General features: G+C 51.3%; 7 protein-coding genes across 7 annotated transcripts; 4 read left to right on the forward strand and 3 right to left on the reverse strand.

Moving 5' to 3' along the window:
* Window positions 1-456: 456 nt before the first annotated feature.
* Window positions 457-3176, forward strand: T310_7235 (uncharacterized protein; the record flags this gene model as incomplete). The annotated part of the gene is made up of 6 exons (XM_013469953.1): window positions 457-459; window positions 501-742; window positions 1173-1266; window positions 1429-1553; window positions 1898-2689; window positions 2762-3176. 6 exons carry the CDS (start codon window positions 457-459, stop codon window positions 3174-3176), a joined length of 1671 nt encoding a protein of 556 aa, XP_013325407.1.
* Window positions 3177-5934: 2758 nt separating this feature from the next.
* T310_7236 (uncharacterized protein) lies at window positions 5935-7375 on the forward strand (the record flags this gene model as incomplete). The annotated part of the gene is made up of 8 exons (XM_013469954.1): window positions 5935-6145; window positions 6188-6211; window positions 6262-6274; window positions 6564-6613; window positions 6643-6715; window positions 6846-6969; window positions 7016-7123; window positions 7244-7375. 8 exons carry the CDS (start codon window positions 5935-5937, stop codon window positions 7373-7375), a joined length of 735 nt encoding a protein of 244 aa, XP_013325408.1.
* Window positions 7376-8965: 1590 nt separating this feature from the next.
* Window positions 8966-10263, forward strand: T310_7237 (NAP family protein; the record flags this gene model as incomplete). The annotated part of the gene is made up of 3 exons (XM_013469955.1): window positions 8966-9137; window positions 9201-10064; window positions 10112-10263. The coding sequence occupies 3 exons, from the start codon at window positions 8966-8968 to the stop codon at window positions 10261-10263; spliced, it is 1188 nt and encodes a 395-aa protein (XP_013325409.1).
* Window positions 10264-10328: 65 nt separating this feature from the next.
* T310_7238 (SNARE domain protein) lies at window positions 10329-11287 on the reverse strand (the record flags this gene model as incomplete). The annotated part of the gene is made up of 3 exons (XM_013469956.1): window positions 10329-10405; window positions 10478-11145; window positions 11244-11287. The coding sequence occupies 3 exons, from the start codon at window positions 11285-11287 to the stop codon at window positions 10329-10331; spliced, it is 789 nt and encodes a 262-aa protein (XP_013325410.1).
* Window positions 11288-11961: 674 nt separating this feature from the next.
* On the reverse strand, window positions 11962-13071 carry T310_7239 (uncharacterized protein; the record flags this gene model as incomplete). The annotated part of the gene is made up of 1 exon (XM_013469957.1): window positions 11962-13071. The coding sequence occupies one exon, from the start codon at window positions 13069-13071 to the stop codon at window positions 11962-11964; it is 1110 nt and encodes a 369-aa protein (XP_013325411.1).
* A 1091-nt stretch (window positions 13072-14162) lies between these two features.
* On the forward strand, window positions 14163-16164 carry T310_7240 (uncharacterized protein; the record flags this gene model as incomplete). Its single annotated transcript, XM_013469958.1, has 2 exons — window positions 14163-14959; window positions 15024-16164. 2 exons carry the CDS (start codon window positions 14163-14165, stop codon window positions 16162-16164), a joined length of 1938 nt encoding a protein of 645 aa, XP_013325412.1.
* A 536-nt stretch (window positions 16165-16700) lies between these two features.
* Window positions 16701-18833, reverse strand: T310_7241 (LCCL domain protein; the record flags this gene model as incomplete). The annotated part of the gene is made up of 2 exons (XM_013469959.1): window positions 16701-18300; window positions 18352-18833. 2 exons carry the CDS (start codon window positions 18831-18833, stop codon window positions 16701-16703), a joined length of 2082 nt encoding a protein of 693 aa, XP_013325413.1.
* Between the last annotated feature and the right edge of the window lie 638 nt (window positions 18834-19471).

The raw sequence follows: 19471 nt of genomic DNA on the forward strand, positions 1-19471 counted from the left end.
ACACACACACACACACACACACACACACACACACACACACACACACAATTAATATTAATGAATCAGTGATGGAATCAGTTTCTTCCTTCTCTTCACACAGGTCTGGCTGTTGTAGAACCAGTCGAACAACTTTTTTTTTTTCTAGATAAGCGGTCTGTTCTTGTCCTGGTCAGGTGATCTATCGACATAAGCTTGTCGCGATGGCTGTATAACGTGACCACTGATTGCCTGATCGGGTTAGGGCCGTCAAAATTTGCCGGCATGCCCCACCTGCCTTAAAGGACTGCGTTGGGAAAAGGAAGCCGCGAATAATGGTCGCTGGATGAAGCGTGGGATGGCAGGCACGAAAGACGCTGAATGGCAAGTGCGAGGGCAGCTGCTGGACGACGTGCTCGTGGGGGTTGCCTTCCATCACGCATATAAGTAGTTCTGCCGGCGTTGCTGCGTAGATGAAAAATGGTAAATCAAAGGAGAAGGGGAAAAAAAAATTTAACAAGTAGGTTCGAACTGAACTGGAATATTCTCCAGTCGTCACTCCCAATGCAGCAGCAGATGATACGCCCCGGCAGCTCGATGCGCGTCCGGCTTTTGCGGGGCAGGAGAGGGCCAGGGCCTCTGTAGAGCAGCCTGCCACTGGTCTGGTCTGGTCTGGCATGGCTATCTACTATCTCTCTCTATCTCGCTATCTATCTATCTACCCCACCGTCAAGACAAGCTCCAGGCTGAGTGCTTGCTGGACGGGGTGCGTCTGGTCCCGCTGGCCGGGGCTGATTCTTGTCTTGACATCTTTTTATCAGACGCGCTGCGAGGGGAGTACTCCGGAGTACAAGAAGGACCTGCCAGAGCCCAATGCGACCAGGATCTCGTCTCTCACACCTTCGCGCTCGCCGCTGTCGCCATCACGTCTGCTCCAGGGCTGCGGGCCGGCCGCACGGTCGAGGCGACTCTTGATCTGATCGCCCAAGCGGATATTGACCGCCCCTAGCCCTCCTTCCTGTTCCTGGTTACGTAAAGGAAAAGCAGGTCAATGGCGGACAACTGCAACGACATGTCATAACGCTCCGCTCCGGCCTGTGGACTCTTGCGACCCTGGGACCAAAAGGAGCCTCGAGCGGTGGACCGCCTGGGAGCTCCCTTTGCTGAGTTACTCGACGTGAAAAATCACCTTGCAGGCGCTGGCCATCCCTATCCTATCCCAGCCTGAGGACCCTCCGAGATCGGGAGCACGCCTCGAGCACTGCTCGCAGCAATAAATCCGTCTGCAGGGTAGGTCATCACGGCAGTCATTTCCGCTGCCATTGCCATTGTTACTGTCATTGTCATCGTCATCGTCGTCGTCGTTTCGATCGAGGGTATTAGAGCCGCCAGGTCCAATCCACTCCCCCCCTCTTTCCCCAGACGTCCCTAGCGCCAATCTGCCTTAGCCAGAACCTTCTCGCACGCAGTCTCTATCCTGGCAAATCGCACTTCTCACGGCCTGTTCTTGCTGCCGGCCTAGAATCCTCCCCCAAACTGCCTGAGCTTGCCGGCGGCCGTCCTGTGGTTCTGCAGAAGTGGGTGGAATCTCGGAACCAGAAAAAAAAAAGTCCACCGCTGCGATCAGGAACAACAACCTTGACTCTGCTGCCCTGTCAGCTGCTGCTGCGGCCACGCGACGGTTCTGCGAGCACTGAGCTGGCCACGTTGGAGGTCAAGTCACCAGGCCTGCTGCCGGACCCATCCAGACCATCTCCACTTGGGAGCTGCGGATGCTCCATCTCGTCACGCCGTGATTGGGACAATTGCACCATCAGCTTTTGGCACGCACGAGAACGTGACCGTCTGATTGCAGCATTCGCCCTGCTGCTGATACCATCCGTCCATTATTCTTATTTCTCGCCGCATCTGCTGTCTACAGTTCCTCTTCCGCTCCCAGTCTTTCGATCCTACTTTCTAGTGGGGAAATAAGCTATATCGGACGCAAGGACCTCGACCTCGATCGATCTCTCTCCCTCACCCTCTCTACCTCAACCTCACCCTCTCTCCGAATTTACCCCCTGCGAATGACACAACAGCCCCGGAAGATCATCGCCGTGGTCAATGCCACTGGCCGCCAGGCGGCGTCGCTCATCCGCGTCGCCTCCGCGGTGGGATATTATGTGCGGGGCCAGGTGCATTCCCTCAAAGGCGTCATCGCCGCCGAGCTGCAGAGTTTGCCCAATGTGGAATTGATCCAGGGCCCATTGATGAACAACACGCCCCTCATGGACCAGCTCTTCAAAGGGGCCAGCCTCGCCTTCATCAACACGGTATCCCAGGCCGGCGACGAGGTGGAAATCGGCCGCGCGCTGGCCGACGCTGCCAAGCGGGCCGGCACCATCACGCATTACATCTACAGCAGCATGCCGGACCACTCGGTACATGGGCCATGGCCGAGTCTGCCGCTGTGGGCGCCCAAGTTCGCTGTCGAAAACTACATCCGGCAGCTGGGGCTGCCAGCCACCTTTGTGTACGCCGGTATCTACAACAACAACTTCACCAGTCTGCCGTACCCTCTCTTCCAGATGGAGCTGCAGCCGGACGGCAGCTTTGAATGGCGCGCGCCTTTCAACCCGGACATTCCGTTGCCGTGGCTGGATGCGGAGCACGATGTCGGCCCGGCGCTGCTTCAGATCTTCAAGGATGGGCCGAAGAAGTGGAACGGTCATCGGTAGGAATGCCTGTATCATGCCTGTATTTGATTGTAAGAGGTTGTCGAAAACTAACGAATGGATTTCCTCAGGATTGCTCTGACCTTCGAGACGCTCACCCCCGTGCAGGTCTGTAACGCCTTCAGCCGGGCCCTGGGCCGTCGCTGCGTGTACCGCCGGGTTCCCAAGATCGAGATCAAAGTGTCGATTCCAGCTGGGTACAAGGAGCAATTGGAGGGTATTGAGGTGTTGTTCGGGCAATTGGAGGCGCCGTACTTCCCTCAGCCGGAATTCAACCCCCCTGCCGCCGGGTCTCCGAAGGGACTGGGGCCTGCGAACGGGAAAGGCGCCGGGGCAGGCATGATGCAGGGGCCGGGAGGAGTCGTCTCGCAGCGGGTAACGGACGAGGCACGACAACTGTGGCAGGGCTGGCGAGATATGGAGGAGTATGCCAGGGAGGTCTTTCCAGTAGAAGAGGAGGCCAACGGGCTGGACTGGATGTTATGATCGCGCGTCGTCGGCGCGAGGTAATCTTTTCCTTCTTTCTTTCATGCATGGTGTTCTTTTACTCGGGTTGAATGATTTGATCTTGGGCATCGACATATCCTACCTTCTCAACTCATCATCGGCGTCTCGTCTGGCTGTCTTGAACCATACCCACCATCGTCATCCTCGTCACCTCCCTCACCTGACCCTCCTCACCTCATCTACGACAGTACGTCATATCCCTGCCCCGTGCTTATGCTTACTAAGCGGGCCGCCAAACAGCCCACCAAAAGTGTGTTTTTTTTTCTATGTTTTTATGATGCTGCTACGGCCGTCACGTCACGAATTTATTATTCCAAGCCTTTCCAAGTCCTTTTTTTTTATCGATCTGTCGATTTATTATTTATCCGACTATTTATCTGCTTATCATGACGCATGGACTCGATTGTGAGAGCTGTGTTTGAGAGCTGTGTTCGAGAGACAGAGAAAGAGAAAAAGAGCGAGAAAAAGTTGATCGTTACTTACGCCTATCTGTTTAATTTTCATTCAGGCAGCGGAAAATTTTCTACAATGTCTTTTTTTTTATTTTGACCGTCCTGTCTAACTATCTACCTAAAGTACTAATGACGAAGAGAGAGAGAGAGAGAGAAATGAAACAAAAGCGTCATGACTTTAAATAAATAAATGAATAAGTAAATTCTTTTTTTTTTCCCTCGAAGATATAGCTACTTAATTGATAGCTATCTATCAGCTACGACTAGGTCATCTTCCTAAGTAAGTAAGTAGCAATAATCAATTGGGCTTGATCTGTACACACATATTGTATGTAATGTACCTGTCTTAACTTACTCAATTAATTGGTTAGGTCAAATTCAATTATCAATTAACTAATTAGTTGACAAAGAACATCGACAACAACATCGATATTTTGTTTGTGCAGTCCAACAGGACAGTACAACAGTACCTGAGAGCACATGAGAAGAACTATTTATTATATGACTGACTGACTGACTGACTGACTGACTAGGAGAATTTGGATGTTTTACGCAGTAATATGTAGGGATAACCAGACATATATATATATAAGGCCCTTTTTTTTTGTATTTTTTTGTTTTTTTTCTCTTCATAAAAAATAAGACTGACGACTGACTGCCTAAGGAGGGTCGTGTTTTTTTATTAAATTATATTATGATAATTCACGCCCAGGAAGGAGTTTTGTTTCAGAGTCGAAGCGAAACGTTATCTCATCTTATGATTCTTATGATTCTTATGGTTCTTTCTTGTCAAAGAATTGTTTTTTTTTAGTAAAAGCACAAAAAAAATGAAAAGGAATGAAAGAAAGGAATGTATAATTGAAGGTTGTTGATCGATCAATCAATCAATCAGCTTGACTTTTGCTTTTTTTTCTTTTTCATCCATCCCATCGGATGGCACTGCCATGACTTTTTCTTAACTTCGCAATAATTCCATTCGTTTAAGGAGAAGATTGATATTGAGATCGAGATTGAGATAGATGGCTTTGATTTCTAGTACTGATTACTGAACTTACTGACTGACGTCTTGGCTCAACTAACAGGTCTGATTGAGTGGAAGAAATAAATACGATTGTGATTATGTAGATTGAACTAGGTGTAACAGTACTTATCATTTTTTTTCTTAAAAGAAAAGTTTTATAAGATAGTAATAAAAGTAAACTTAGTATAAAGAGCCCAAAGAATTCTAGAAAGCATGGTAGATAACTAGCTAATCTAGGAGTATTTCTAGTCTAGGTATTTATATATGATTGAAATAGGGAGGAGAGTAATACTTAGTGAACAAAACAGTCTATCACAGTAGTTATTATAAGCTAAGTAATAACTGAAAAAAAATAGCATGGGAGAAGGCATAAATATAGGAAAGGTGAAAGTATAATGTTAGAGCAGCGAGCACTTTGTAAGTGACGTCAAAGCCGACGTCTTCCTGGGGCGATTATTCCTCGTGTAGATACCTTCTAGTTGTAACAATATAACAATATGGAGATCTGCTGAAGATCTGCCCTAAATGCTTCTTCTGTTGGCTTCTGTTGGCCCCCCCAAGGCCCCCAACGCGCAGGGCCGTCGTTAACCTTGTTGATTACCTAACATTCCAACATACTGTAAATGTATTGTTTGTATATAATATAGATTATAGATATCTCTTGATAGCTTCTACGAAGGATGTACTCCGTATGTATGTGAACACAACGATGTTGATTTTGCATCTGGGATAGATACACTTGCTCCATACTCTCCGTACATTGTTTTGATTACTTCGAATGACAAGACATGCTTCAGAGTTAGTGTATAGATGGATCAAACATGCTGTCGCCCCCAGCAAAGAAGGAATGAATGCCTGACCAGAATCAGAGCCAGAGCCAATAGAGAAGAAAACCAAGTCCAACATAGCAGTGAATCTGCTCTCTGATCAGCAGTGACGATTCATGTATGTACATATTTCTTTGTCTTCTATAATAATGCTAACCTGCGTAATTATCTGGCCGAGCGACAGTGGACCTGGAGACTCCAGTGTTGGATCCTGCCCCCGACCCCAGTTTGGATGCTACTTTGTTCCTGTCTACAATGATGTTAATGTTAATGTCCCGGGTACAGTATTTCGCATATAAAAAGGGCAACAAACCTTGCAATAAGAAAAAAGAACAATGCAAATGAATTTTCCTCCAGACTTCATTCACATCGTTCATTGGAGGACAACCTCTACTATCTATCAATCAGTCAGAAATCATCAACAACAGCAAACAAAAATGCGATCTCTCCTGACGAGTCCCTTTCTCCTCCTCCAAGCCGCTCTGCTTGCCTCAGCCAGCCCTGCCCCTTTTCCTGTTCCTGCTGCCAACCCCGCCGCTGACGAGAACTGCGTCGACATCAGCCCGATACTCTGCATCAGATATGCTGCTCTTTGCAACGCTCCTGATGCTGAGAAGCAGATAAGGAAGGATTGTCCTAGGACTTGTGGTGTTTGCTAGAATGTACCTGCCGGATGCCTCAAAAATATAGGTGTGGGTATGGTATATTCTCTAAGTATGTATTGGGCTTCTCGAAGGAAAGGAACTTAATATATTTCTTGTTAGACTATTGTTCAGGGTATGGTCATATACTAACTTCTGTCACAGCAGTGCGCTTTACTTGAATATTGAACGGCCTTCACGATGCCATGCCTACTGCACTGGTGACTGGGAATGGAAATAGTCTGCTTCTAGGCTTGGGAAGTCTAGGCTGGGTGGTTTTTTTTTTCTGGAATTTGATCTGGGTCTAGGATATTCTCTGTGTTTAAGAGTGTTTTAAATGAGAAAACACGTTTGTTGCATATGATCTGTATAGGCTTTACTCTAACGACTTGCTCTGCTCGTCTGGCCTATGCCATATAATATAGGCTTTTATTTTCTATATGGGCTCTGATGCATTATGCTGTCAAGCAAGTGTGTAAGGAGCGCCTTCTAAACTAGCTACAGTCAGTCCTCAGTGTAATAAAATAACAGTCCACGCGCTTCAAAGATGGACCTTCCACGCGTGCATGGACATAAGGTATGGCCCATCAATATCGCTGAATGCGACAGATCCCCTGACGTGTAGATCTCTAATTATTATTCTAAGCATATTACTACTTGAACTCCAAATATTCCATCTAGATGCAAGATTATATGCAAGATTACAGACAGGGTTATAGGCAGATTACATGCGTGATTATCAGCGCTACTTTTGAAAACAAACATGTAACCACGAGTAGGACCTATTCTATTCAAAGCTACCCATATGGTTTCAAGATATGTTGTGCAACAGTATGTATATATTTTTTTAAGAAAATGACAAAAATAGACATTTTAGATACTTAGTTACAGTACATCCACATACCTATGGCAGATGATAACAACTATACTTGCAGCCGCCCAGCAGACAAATCCCTGGGGCCAGTCCATGTCAATGCCTCCAACTGTATGTACTCTCTAGACAGAGCTAGAGCAGACAGATAAAAGGTCCTGCATAGCAGTCAATGCTCTCTTCTAGTCTGTACATAGTAATATTTCTTTGTTAAGTGTGCTCTAGCTAATATAGTATAACACAAACGACGCTAGCCTGCATAACCAGGTTACACTACATATTAAGACAGGTAACGACTGTAAGGTACATAGTTGGATTATCCATGCAAAACTCATGATAATAATCGCTATCCCGAGTGATCTGTAAGCATTGTGTACCTGACGTCTCCAATTTATCTCCACTGCTTTGTGTTACTGCGTTTGACTCTTTCAATAATGACACTACTGTAGGTACGGTACGGAGTACTCCAGTACATACATATAAAAAGGACAACACGACATTCCAGACTTCGCATTCCATTCAGATTGCTCATTGAACAACAAACTCAAACACATTCCTTCTACTTGCTGAAAGAAAGAAAACGCCCTCTTCCTCTGCTATAATCAAAATGCGTACTTTCTTCGGCATCTTCCTCCTCGTCCAAACCGCTCTGCTGGCTTCTGCCACCACTGCTCCAATTACTGTTCCTGCTGGCAAGGAATACTGCGCAGACGATAGCCCAACGTGCCCGAAGTGGGCCCCTGTTTGCAATGATCCCAAGGCTGGACCTGCTGTAAGAACTATGTGCCAGAAGACTTGTCATGTTTGCACCTGAATTGAATCTATACCTATGTATGCACATATATATGTGCATAGGTATGGCGCGTTGGATTTATGTTGGTTAGGTATGTTTAAGGTTTTTTATTTTCTTTCCTTCTTTGTTTTTTTGGCAAAACTCCTGTTCAGAGTAATTATATATACTTGCTTACTTACTTCTTCTGTGTTTCAGCAGCATCAACACAATTCAGCGCGCAACGGAACGGCCTTCTTGGATGATTTTCTTCTGCGCCAGCCTACCTACCTGACAACGACATACCTATGGAATTAAATAAAGCTTGCGAATACTGTACCGGGCTGGGGACTACAAGGTGGGGATACTCTAGGCTGGACTGAAAATTTCTTACAAAAAAAAGACAGAGAGAGAGAGAAGGCTTGGATAAGGGGGTTATACTAGGGAATATTTGCACACACTCATTCAACCTGCCTGTCACTAATTACACAAAAAGATCAAGAATACACACTTAGAACCTTGACATCAGTCAGTCACATCATCACATGTTATACCTAGCTACCGCTGAAGAACTTTTTACTTTGCAGTACTCTGTACTCCATACAGCAAGCGGATCACTGGCCCTGCCAAGAATGACCGCTCCATTCAGCCATTTTTCTCTCGTCCAATCGTCCTTCAGGCTCGTCAGCCGCTCATAGTCTCATACCAGTTGCTCGGGGAGAGCCTTTTGAAAAAAAAAATTTTAAAAAATGGTAAATAAAAAACACAGCCAAGTGAGCAAACTCTTCAATCATAATAATTAACCTGCTAAACTCCTCCTGGTAATATTAGCGTCCCGTCCGTCGCTTTGCTCTGGAACTGTAGTCTGGCCAGCCCTACCTTAGGTAATTACTCCGGGAGACCTGCCTGCCTAGGTAGGTAGGTAGCCTAGGTAATTACCTAAGACGAAAGCAAAAAAAAAGAAAACTTAGAATGCAACGCAACGCAACGCGGCCGGGCGCGGCGCAAATTAATTTTTTTTCGCGTCGTCTTACTTATCACACCCCCCATCCTTTATCGTTACCCCTTTCTTTTATTTTTTTTTCTCTTTCATCATCACACTCTCCATCTCACTTTACTTTTACTTCCTACTAACCATCAATTGAATTTAATCCATCAGTCAATTAATTAATTTTTTGATTTTCAAAATGCCCGCCAACGGCGAAACCAAAACCAACGGCACCGCCAACGGCAGCAGCAATAGCAATGAAGGAAAGTCGCTCTTTGAGCGCATCGAGGAAGCGCCTTCCATCCCCAAGGAGGCTGCGCGCAAGATTGCGCAGTTGGAGCGGGAGTTTGTTCGTGCGGAGGTTGAGCAGAGTATGTATTGCTTTTGTTTATCTATTGTTGTTATGGATCGATGTGCTAATCTAACGATTTCAGTGCGCAAAACGATCCCCCTGATGCGCCCCCTCTATGAAAAGCGCAACGCCCTCATCAAATCCAAGGAATTGCAGGACGCTGATTTCTGGCCCCGCGTCTTCGCCAACGCCCCCGCTGAGATCGACGAGTACATCCTGCCTTCTGACGCCGCTGTCCTGGGCCAGTGCCTCAAGAACCTGACCGTCGAGCGCTTCGAGCTCGACGAGAACGGCAATGGCGAGCCGCGCAGCGTGCGCCTCATCTTTGACTTCGCCACCGGCGATGACGAGAACCCCTACTTCGAGAACGCCCAGCTTGTCAAGGACTTCTACTGGCGCAAGCAGGTCACCAAGACTGCCAAGGGCAAGCGCCGCACCTGGGAGGGCTACGTCTCCAACCCCGTCCGTATCAACTGGAAGGAGGGCCAGGACCTCACCAAGGGCTTGCTCGACGCCGCCTGCGACCTCTACGAGGCCGAGCAGAAAGACAAGTCCGTCGACCGGACCAAGCTCCCCGAGTACGAGACCCTGGTCAAGAAGATCCAAGAGGCCGAGGCCGAGGCCATGACCGGTGATGAGGACGAGGAGGCCGACGACGACGACCCCAAGGCTTCGCGCAGCCCTGCCGGCATGAGCTTCTTCGCCTTCTTCGGCTACCGCGGACGCGACGTCACCGCAGAGCAATCCAAGGAGGCAGAGAAGGAGGAGGAGGAGCGATTCGCCAAGATCGAGAAGGGCGAAGAGGTCGAGGAAGACGCCGATGACGACGACGAGGACGACGAGGAGGAGGAGGACAGCCTGGAAGCTGCAGAGCTCTTCCCAGACGGCGAGGAGTTGGCGACCGCCATTGCAGAGGACCTCTGGCCTGGTGCCCTCAAATACTATGGTAAGTCGTTCCGGACTTGTCGGGAGAGCTGATTCTAATCCGTCTAGTCCAATCATACGAGGTCCCTGACGATGAATTCGACTCCGACGCCGACGTCGAGGAACTGGAGGGTCTGGAGGACGACGAAGAGGATGAGGAGGGTGACGAAAAGGAAGAAGAGGAGGCCGAGGAGCGGCCTCGCAAGAAGGTCAAGACCTGATTGATCGACAACACACACTATCCAGCCATGATTCAGTCGTTTTAAAATATTCTCTTGTTTGTACATTATAGCACAATCACCAGGATTAATAGGAGGACCAGGACGAAGATGAGGACGGCGATGCAGAAGGATGACCATGTATCTATACCATTTCGTTAGCAGTCTTGAAAAAGTGCTTTGTTTGCTTAGAATAAGACACAGAGAGAAAACTCACCCTCATTCTTCCGCACAATGTGTCTAATCTTCTTCACTCCGCTCGAGAGCTTCCCTCCCACGCGGTCAGCCAGGGTATCGACCTCGTCAAGCATCACAGCCTGATCCTCAAGCTCTCGTCCCATGACATCCGCCTGCTGGCGCAGATTGCCCACGGTGCGGAACACGCCATCCAGCTGCTCGTCCTGCGCCTGCATCAGCTCGGCCTGCCGCTGCTGCTCGTAGGAAGCGTAGTAATCATCTGCGCCGCCCCGGCCGGCACTATCGGGGGAGAGGAGGTTGTCGAAATCGGACGGATTGGGTAATCCTGACGCTGAAGTTCCTGCCGCTGCGGTTTTTCCTGCAGCTGCAGCTGCATCAGACGTCGTCGGAACGACAGGCTTCTGCAGCTCCGTCTTCATCGACTCGATCTCTGCCCCGACCTCCTCGACCAGTTTCCGTCGTCGCTCCACCTCGTCCAACTCGAGGCCATACCGGTAAGGGTCATGCTCGATGGCGCGCACGCTCTCGACGAGGTCGCCCAGATCGGCGCTGAGGTCCTGCAGGGTCGACTCGAGCTCCGATCGGGCCTGTTGGAGTTCGGGGTTGGATGGTGATGTTGCGAGGGAGCGGATGCGGAGGTAGGAGGAGAAAAGGGGGCGGGTTGTCTGCAGCGTTGCGAGGACGTCTCTATTTTCGTTTTTGTCATCAGCAAAATGGTAGATGGATAGAGAGATGGACTTTCAACCACGGGTTGACAGTCAAGTTGAGGCAAGGAGAAGACATACGCTTGGACCTGAAGGAATGGGTCTGTCGACTCGGATGGATTCATGGTTGATTATTGAGGAACAAAACGAGATAGAAGAAAAACGAAATAGTGAAATCTATTAGAAAGGGGTATTCCAAGGAATGAAAAAGAGCTGCATTTCTGCCTTATGGAATCGTGGATGTTGTGTTGTGTTGAACAGTACACCGACTGGAGGTCGTCATCGCTCACTTGGGTTGTCAACGTTCCACTAAAGTCTAGGCCGGGTCCGGTACTCCGGAGACGCGGATACACTCTCCTTACTAGGACGGGCACAGACAACGTATATCCACAAGTTCACCCCAATTTACTTCTCTTTCCAGCTATTTCAACTGGGTCATTTCTTAATTATTGACATGTTTAATTCAATAGTCAAATATTTAACTCAATAGTCAAGTATATGATGTCGAGGTTAGAGGAGATATATACGCCATAGATACATGTATATATCACAATCACCTCAATGGAATTCTCTCAAGGAATGACTTGGTGACCACTCATGCAATCGGTAGTATAAACATGCTAGGTCCACCATCCTAGCGAATTAAATACTCAGCATGCGCATCAAAGCGCAGCTCGACACAAACGCCCACGCTCACGCCTTAATGCTAAAATGCCCACCCAGATGATGACAAGAAAAAAGAAAAGGAAAGAAAAGAAGAGAAAAGCGAATGGAAAGGAGTATCAAATTAAGGATCGGATCAATCCATTCGCGATAGCGAGTCGCCTTCGCCGCGCATCTGTTTCACCCATTCTCGGGCCTGCCGGTCGTATTTCTGTCCGAAACGGTCGTTCAGGATCATGTCCACGCTCCAGCTGCGGAGCCAGGCCTCGCACCGCTTGCAGTCCAAATGCCTATCCCCATTCCACGCGTCCCAGTACTCCTTCAGCTCTGCCGCGTAGTTGCACACCAAGTTGTCCTTGCGCGCTCGATCCTCCACGCTGCAGCATTTGGCATCGGGCAACTCCAGGAAGATGCGAGACAGGGCATGGGCCGGTTGTCGCAGGAGGAACCAGCATACGATACTGCAGTCCTCGATCTGGATATTGCCGTCATCTGGGCTGTGCGCGAAAAGAATGGTATCCAGAAACAGCCGCAGCATCTGCAGCGCGATGTGGAAGTCGACCTCCTGCTCCTCGTTCAGAAATGACCGGAAGATCAACCGTCTCTTACCAATTTCCCGATGCTGGGCCTTGCGCACCAGCACTCGGTAGATATGCTGGATGTGGCGCACAAACGCCAGCACGCCCTTCTTGCGCGGTTCCGAGGCGCATGGTAACCGGTTGCACACGAGGTTGCGATGGACGCCGAGCGCAATGGGACACGTCTTATCCGCGGGGAGCTTCATCCTCTCGACTTCGCGAACGATGTCGGCCATATGGAGAATGACATACAGGCCTCTTTCCACCCGCTGGCGGAACAGGTCAGCTTCATCGTCCATTTCCGTGTCCTTGATCGCCCACCACGCTCCCCAGCCAGATCGCGCGATGCGGGAAGCCAGCCGCCGCGCCGTATCCTGGCGATGGAGAAATTTCTGAAGATTGCGGATGGTCAGGGGCTGCGGTTTCCCCGTCGTGCGATCCATCATCAGAATGGGGTCGAAGGGCGGGATGTCATGATAGCGGAGGTAGGAGTTGCATATCATGGACTCGTTGCATTTGATCGTATTGTAGGTCGCTCTGTTGAGGCGGCACACGACCGGGATGGTGGAGGCATCGCTCACGCTGAGGATCTGGAAGAGCACATCGGGGACGCCACCGAATATGGACGAGGACGACGACGACGATGACGACGATCGTTTTTTGAGCATCTCTTAATCATCGCTGGGGCGTGTCGACTCGTCTCTTTTTAAGCCTCGAGTTTTGTCAACTAGGCCGGTCACGACAGACTTTGGATTTTCACGATGTCTTCACGACATGGCCGTGGGGGCCCTTTCTGCTGGCGGGAGCTGGGACCACGGGCGAGGGCTCTCTTACCTGGACTTGTCAGGGCTGCTGATATTAATGAACCGAGAGAAGCGAGGGCAAGTCGACTGCCTGCAGCTCTGCAGCGAGAAGCATCCTGGAGCGGTGCGGCCAGGGTGGAAGCAGCGAGGGAGCCGTTGGAGGAGAGCGTCGGGACAGCATGGCCGCCATTCGGGCCCAGGGCGCTCCGCACAGGCAGGCTGGGCTTGCAACCTAACTGAAACAACGTTCGCCGGGCCTCACGTGTGCGCACCGCCAGCAAGCGATCTGGAGAACGAGCGCCGTGAACTGCTGCTAATTTGCCGGCGCGCAGCCATCCCACTGCGTCGAGCCCGGAAAATTTGCCAAGCCAAACGGGCATCCTCGCCGGTTTAGCCTCGCGCTGGGCCTCCGCTAGAGCCCACGGTCACATGTGATTGCCTGGCCGGATTTCAAACCAGCCCAGCGCTCGCTTTCGATCCGAGTCTTCTCCCGCGTTCTAGAAGCTAAGACTGACATGCAGCGTGCTAGGCGTGCCGATCGGCCGACTCTCTCTGCAGTCTGCACAATGTATGTACCGTACTGTACTGTACACAGCGTGGTAGGCAGACCTGGGAGAGACAGCGAACACGACGCCGGGGGGAAGAATAGTACCGCCGGAAAAAGCGAGGCCGTCGAGCAGCAGACGATTCTCATTCGCCAGCGAGGGGGCAGTGCTGGCCCCCACGTGACGATAACCTTGCACGCGATAAACTCGCTAAAGGCCCAAGGCCGACCCGCGCTAAGCCCAATCGCGTAACCGCGCCTGCAGCCTGAGTTTTTCCCCACCGGCGAATAAGAGAGGAAGGAACGCCTGCACAGTGCACTCGACCAGCTCAGAATCCTAGCTTCGACAGTGCCAGAGACCATGCGCGGGCTAGTCGTCCATTATTGCAGGGCTGCTCACCTCCGATGAGATATGGCGCCCGCGTCCCCCCTCCCGCTCGCCGACGAGTGGCAGGATGCGGATTCCTATGTCGACTCGCTGCTCTCGTTCGCAACGTCGACCCACCTGTTTATCAATCTGTGTGGTGGGGTTCACATCCTCGATTTCCTGACCCGCGAGCCCGACCTCTACACGACGCTGCTGCCGGAAGACTGGCGGCTGTTCTTCGACAGGCACGATGTGCAGGACATCCTCCACCTCCTCCTGAGGGAGGATCTCTCCCAGTTTGAGTCCAGCCCCAACGACGATGCGACGGCAGAAGATGTGCACCCGCAGCAGGAACGGACGTGGAAAGGGGGTCCGCTGCCTCCCAGGTCCCTCCTGGATTACATCCGAAACATTCGACGGCTGAGTCTGAGACGGGACGTCTCCCCCCAGGTTTCTTCCAAGCAGAGGGCCATCCCGAGACGCATCGCGGTTGGCATGAAAACAAAGAAGCTCCATGAGGTCGCAAACTTTTCCCAGTACGTCGACTCTCTGTGCGCTGATGTCGCTGAGACCAGAGGGGAGCCCGTCACCCATATCGTCGACTTTGGCTCAGGCCAAAATTACTTGGGACGGACGCTGGCCAGTCCGCCGTACAATCGACACGTGATTGCCATCGAGCGCGTGCATGACAATATCCGCGAAGCCCGAGACATGGACGTCCACGCGAAACTGGCGGAGAAGAAACTCGTCCTGCGAAACAAGAAGGAGTACCTCAAAACCCCTATACAGGAATTCGGATGCATCTCCACCCCGTTCAGAGGAAGCGAGCAAAAACGACCCTGGTTCGTGTTCGCAGCAATCATCGGGTTCAGCTTGCTGCCCAAATGTCACAGAAGACGGGGTAAGGGAGGAAGAGGACGATGTAAAAGTGATCAATGTTTTCAGCGAGCTTGATCTGGACCCGGATGATCTGAGCCCCTCTCCGGATCCTCGCAATGGCATTCGCAGGGAACGAGCCAAGGACGATCAGATCCAGCTCACAGGATCAATGCATTATATCGAGCATGAGATCCAGGACGGCTATCTCGAGCCCATCATCCGTCACGTCGTCCAGCCTTCTTCATCGGTGGACTCAAAAGCAGGAGCAAACTCAACAACAGTAGAGGTAACCAGTGAAGATCAAAAGGCCAACGATGCGAGAGTAATGGTGGTCTCTCTCCATTCGTGCGGCAATCTCATCCATCACGGTGTGAGATCGCTGGTTCTGAACCCGTCGGTTGTCGCGGTAGCCATGATCGGCTGCTGCTACAATCTCATGACCGAGAGACTCGGCCCGGCCACTTGGAAACTTCCGGTCCTTCGATCCCTACATCCCCGTCTGGAGAGCACAGGTACCGCCTATGATCCACACGGCTTTCCCATGTCCAAGCGTCTGGCGGAGTATCCTCATGCCAGCGGGACGGGGATCAAGCTGAACATCACCGCGCGGATGATGGCCGTACAAGCCCCATACAACTGGGGCAAAGAAGACAGCGAAGCCTTCTTCACCCGCCATTTCTACCGCGCACTGCTCCAACGGGTCCTCCTCGACCACGGCGTCGTCCCCAAGCCTACCGTCCCTGCGAGTTTCGAAGAGCTTGCAAGCGGTGAATCCGAGCAGGGCGGACCCTCGGGGACGCCTCTGATCGTCGGCTCGCTGCGCAAGGCCGCATACGCGTCCTTCCCGGCCTATGTGCAGGCAGCGCTGACCAAACTGACGCGGGACCCGACGCACGGCGACAAGATCGCCAAGCTGCTCCAGGAACTCACGACCGAAGAACTGGAGCAGTACGTCCGGGACTACATGCACGCGAAGAAGAACCTCAGCGTCGTCTGGAGCCTGATGGCGTTCAGCGCGGCAGTGGTCGAGGCCATCATTGTCGTCGACCGGTGGCAGTTCCTGCGCGAGTACATCCCGGCGGGCATCGTCAAGGAGTGCTGGGTCGAGCCGGTCTTTGACTATGCGGAGAGTCCGCGGAATCTTGCGGTGATTGGCATAAAGCGGTAGTCTGAGGCCAGTTGAATGTATATATGAAATATTCCAAAAGCAGAGTCAGAGCCATATAGAGTCATGATATACACATCTTATAGAATTGACTGTTTTGAGAATCATAGAACGGACATGAAGATGAAGATATTACTATGACAATAAAAATAGAGCCAAGCATAATACAGCAAAATTTGAATCCGAATTCCAATCGAATCAAATTGAATTGAATCGAGTCCAGGCTTGCTTGATCCATATCTAGGTAGGGTATATATAAACAATCAACCAACCAAAAACAATCCAAAAAAAAAAAACCGAAGTCTCCGCTTTGTTTTTCTTTTTCGTATCCATCCATCCCAAAGCCATCCATCCAGACCAGAGCAGACCAGAGCAGAGCAGACCTTCTCCCTCCGTGCGTTGTGTGTAAGTGTGCCTTATAAAACCATCCAACCAATTAACCAAAAAGGGCAAAAAAAGTCCATGTGAGCAAGTTCATGTGAGCAAGAATTTCTATCTCTATCCATTCATTCTATCGATGTCTGGTTCATCATGTCATGTCATGGCATAGGCGGCGGAGGAGGAGGCGGAATCCAGCTCCCGTCTTTGGTCCAGACGCCTACGCCGCCGTATCGGCCGGCCTCTGCGCCGCGCAGGAATGCGAAGCGGAAGAATAAGTCTTCTGGTTCGTCTGCGTCGTGGTCTGCTGCAGTTTCAGTACTGCTGGGCTTGTTCAAGTCGATGTTTGTGGATACCAGTTCGAGACCGCGGTGGCCGTGGCGGTGCCATGTGAATTTGCCTTCGCGGTCTTCGTCTAGGTAGCCGCGCCAGCGTTCGACGTCGTTGACGAGCACGCTCACCCCGTCCACGCCTAGTTCCGCCATCCGCTCCGGTTCCCACAGGTCGATCGTGATGTTACCGTTGCCGCGGTATTTGTGATGCATGATCTGAGGCGCGTCCTCCAGCTCAATGGTGACGGATGACGCAGTGATATTCGGACTCGTCGCACCCCACCAGCCCCCCCGGGGACTCCTTGGATCCTCGCCAAGAGCTGCCGGGGTCTCGATGATCGAGGCGAACCCCCACCTCGCGACCCCGTTGACAAAGAGACCAAGAAGCAGACCTTGGTAGATCAACGAGGGCCGTGTGGGGATGGCAGTGCCGGGCATTAGCAACATGGCAAGAATGTAGTGATGGATTCGGAGTCTCAGACCCGGCAAAGGGAGTAAAACGAGAAGGATGGCACCCATTGCCAGGTACACTTTGAGATAGCGTGGCATCAGTCCTGCGAGGCGGATATACCACGCTTGAGTAAGAGCGATGCAAATGATGATGCTGACCACGATGGCCAGCGCCAATTTCGCGCCGGGCTGTTCTTGGAGGTCATGCGGGGTGAGACGCTGCAGAGGAATCCAAACCGCAAAGGTGTAGTTGTTCAACGCCCCAATGAACGCAGGGGTCAAGTAGAGAATTGTCCTGCTCAGTTGGTAGGTAGGGGAAGAGACTCGTGTCAAGAGCGGGCGCGCGCAGTACAGATAGAGTACATATGCTATGAACGACGCAGGGAGGAGGCGAGAGAGCATCAAAGAGAAGAGGTCTGTCAGGGTCGGAAGATTTGGCGGGTCGGACACCAGGCCGACATGAAGGATCAAGATGAAGAAGGTACTGAAGAAGAATACCGGCGGGGAAGTCGTGAAGATCGACAAGATCACCACGGCAGCGACGGTGATTCCCAGGAGAGGCCATCGCGGGTCTTGCGGGCAAGTGGCCTGCGACGGAGACAGGCGGACGAAACTGAAGGACTTGGGAAAAGTGGATGGGAAGCCAATTGATGTCAACCCATTCTGTGAGACGGACGGGTACGAGTGCGCAGCACCTTCCAGCGTCACCACGCCGCAGCCGCCAGCAGCATTCGAAACCACACCGGCGTGGATCGCCGCTTGGCAAATAAAACTGTCTGCCCGATAGATGCCCGGCAGAGACGAGTCCGGAGTCGGACCACCAACCACCAGCGGTTCGTAATTGAGGGTCTGGTTTCCAACAGTATGCGGCTCCAGCAGGATCGTGGATTTGCAGTTTGCAGGACAGCGAAAGGAGAACTTGGAAGAACTGAAAGGCCTGCAATCATTTCCGTTAAGGCCGCATTGATTTCCAGAAGCCCTGCCATCATCAGTCAGCTGGTCCAAATGCACGCTATGTGTATTTGCATACCAGTAACTGGCTGAGCAAGAGATAGGCTGAGGCCTGCCGTAGCCCTCAATGTGACCTGACGAGGACGAATGAAGCAACACTAAGAACCAGGATAGAAACCAGCTGAAATAGAGCAAGAGCAGTAGTGCGATTTTGTGACGCCGTTTGGGGAAAAAGCGATTCAGGTATTTGACAGGCAGCTCTTGAATGCTGGGGAACAGAGGCTTGAAGAGAAGATCTCGAGGTGGATCGGGGCCTTTGACCCAGCGTGCTGTCGCGCGGACAGCCTTTCGTAAGGGCAGAGGGACCCAGCGCCAGCGAAAAGATTTGGATGACTCCTGTAGCCAGACAGGAAACCGAAAGGTGGTTCTGATGCCTCCCAGCTCCTCTCCATCGACGGCGAGGGCCTCAGCCGCAGCATCCTGCTCGCCGTTGCTCTCGTCGTCGCTCAAGGGAGGAGGGATGAAGATGCCTCGCTCTTCATCACGCGTTCCCTCGTACATATTGGATAGCTGTGGCCGAAAGCGCTGACGGCCAGCCTTGCGGGGACAGGATGCTTCAACGAGATATGCTGCGTACGACTACCGCTGCCCTGGTGGGGCACAGATCTCGATGCTATCGGAAGCTGCGGAACAGCAGGATGTCCGCCTCGAGCTGTCGGCGCAGAAAGAAGGTCAGAGAAAAATCGAAGAGCACATCGTGTCGAAGAGACGAAATGGCAGACAATGGAAGAAAAGACATGCCTGGACGACACTCGATTCGTCCGATGGGTCGGCCCAGCAGAGAAAGGCGGGGAGCTGTCAATGCCTGTCATAGGCCGTGGGCGATTGTTCCGCGCCGAGGATGTTTCAGCCAATGCCGATGCCCAATGCCAGCACACGCATGACGAGACAGGAACACGTCGGAGCAGCTCGTGTCTGAGCATCGAGTGTGGACTCGATAGGCAGGTTATTTGTGAGAGTGTAGTTACAGAATCGAGTCCATCTCGGCATTCCATCCTACCCGTTATCTATTACTCCGTAGCCTGTCCGGTGATACGAGTTCCTCAGCGTGGGGAGGTACAGCGAAAACGCTCTAGGCTGGCATGTCTACCAATTCAACCGCACTTACTCACGTAGTACCTGTATCGATGAGGTAACAT

Source organism: Rasamsonia emersonii (assembly GCF_000968595.1).
Source record: "Rasamsonia emersonii CBS 393.64 chromosome Unknown ctg1118621760521, whole genome shotgun sequence".
NCBI classification, from domain to species: Eukaryota; Fungi; Ascomycota; class Eurotiomycetes; order Eurotiales; family Trichocomaceae; genus Rasamsonia; species Rasamsonia emersonii.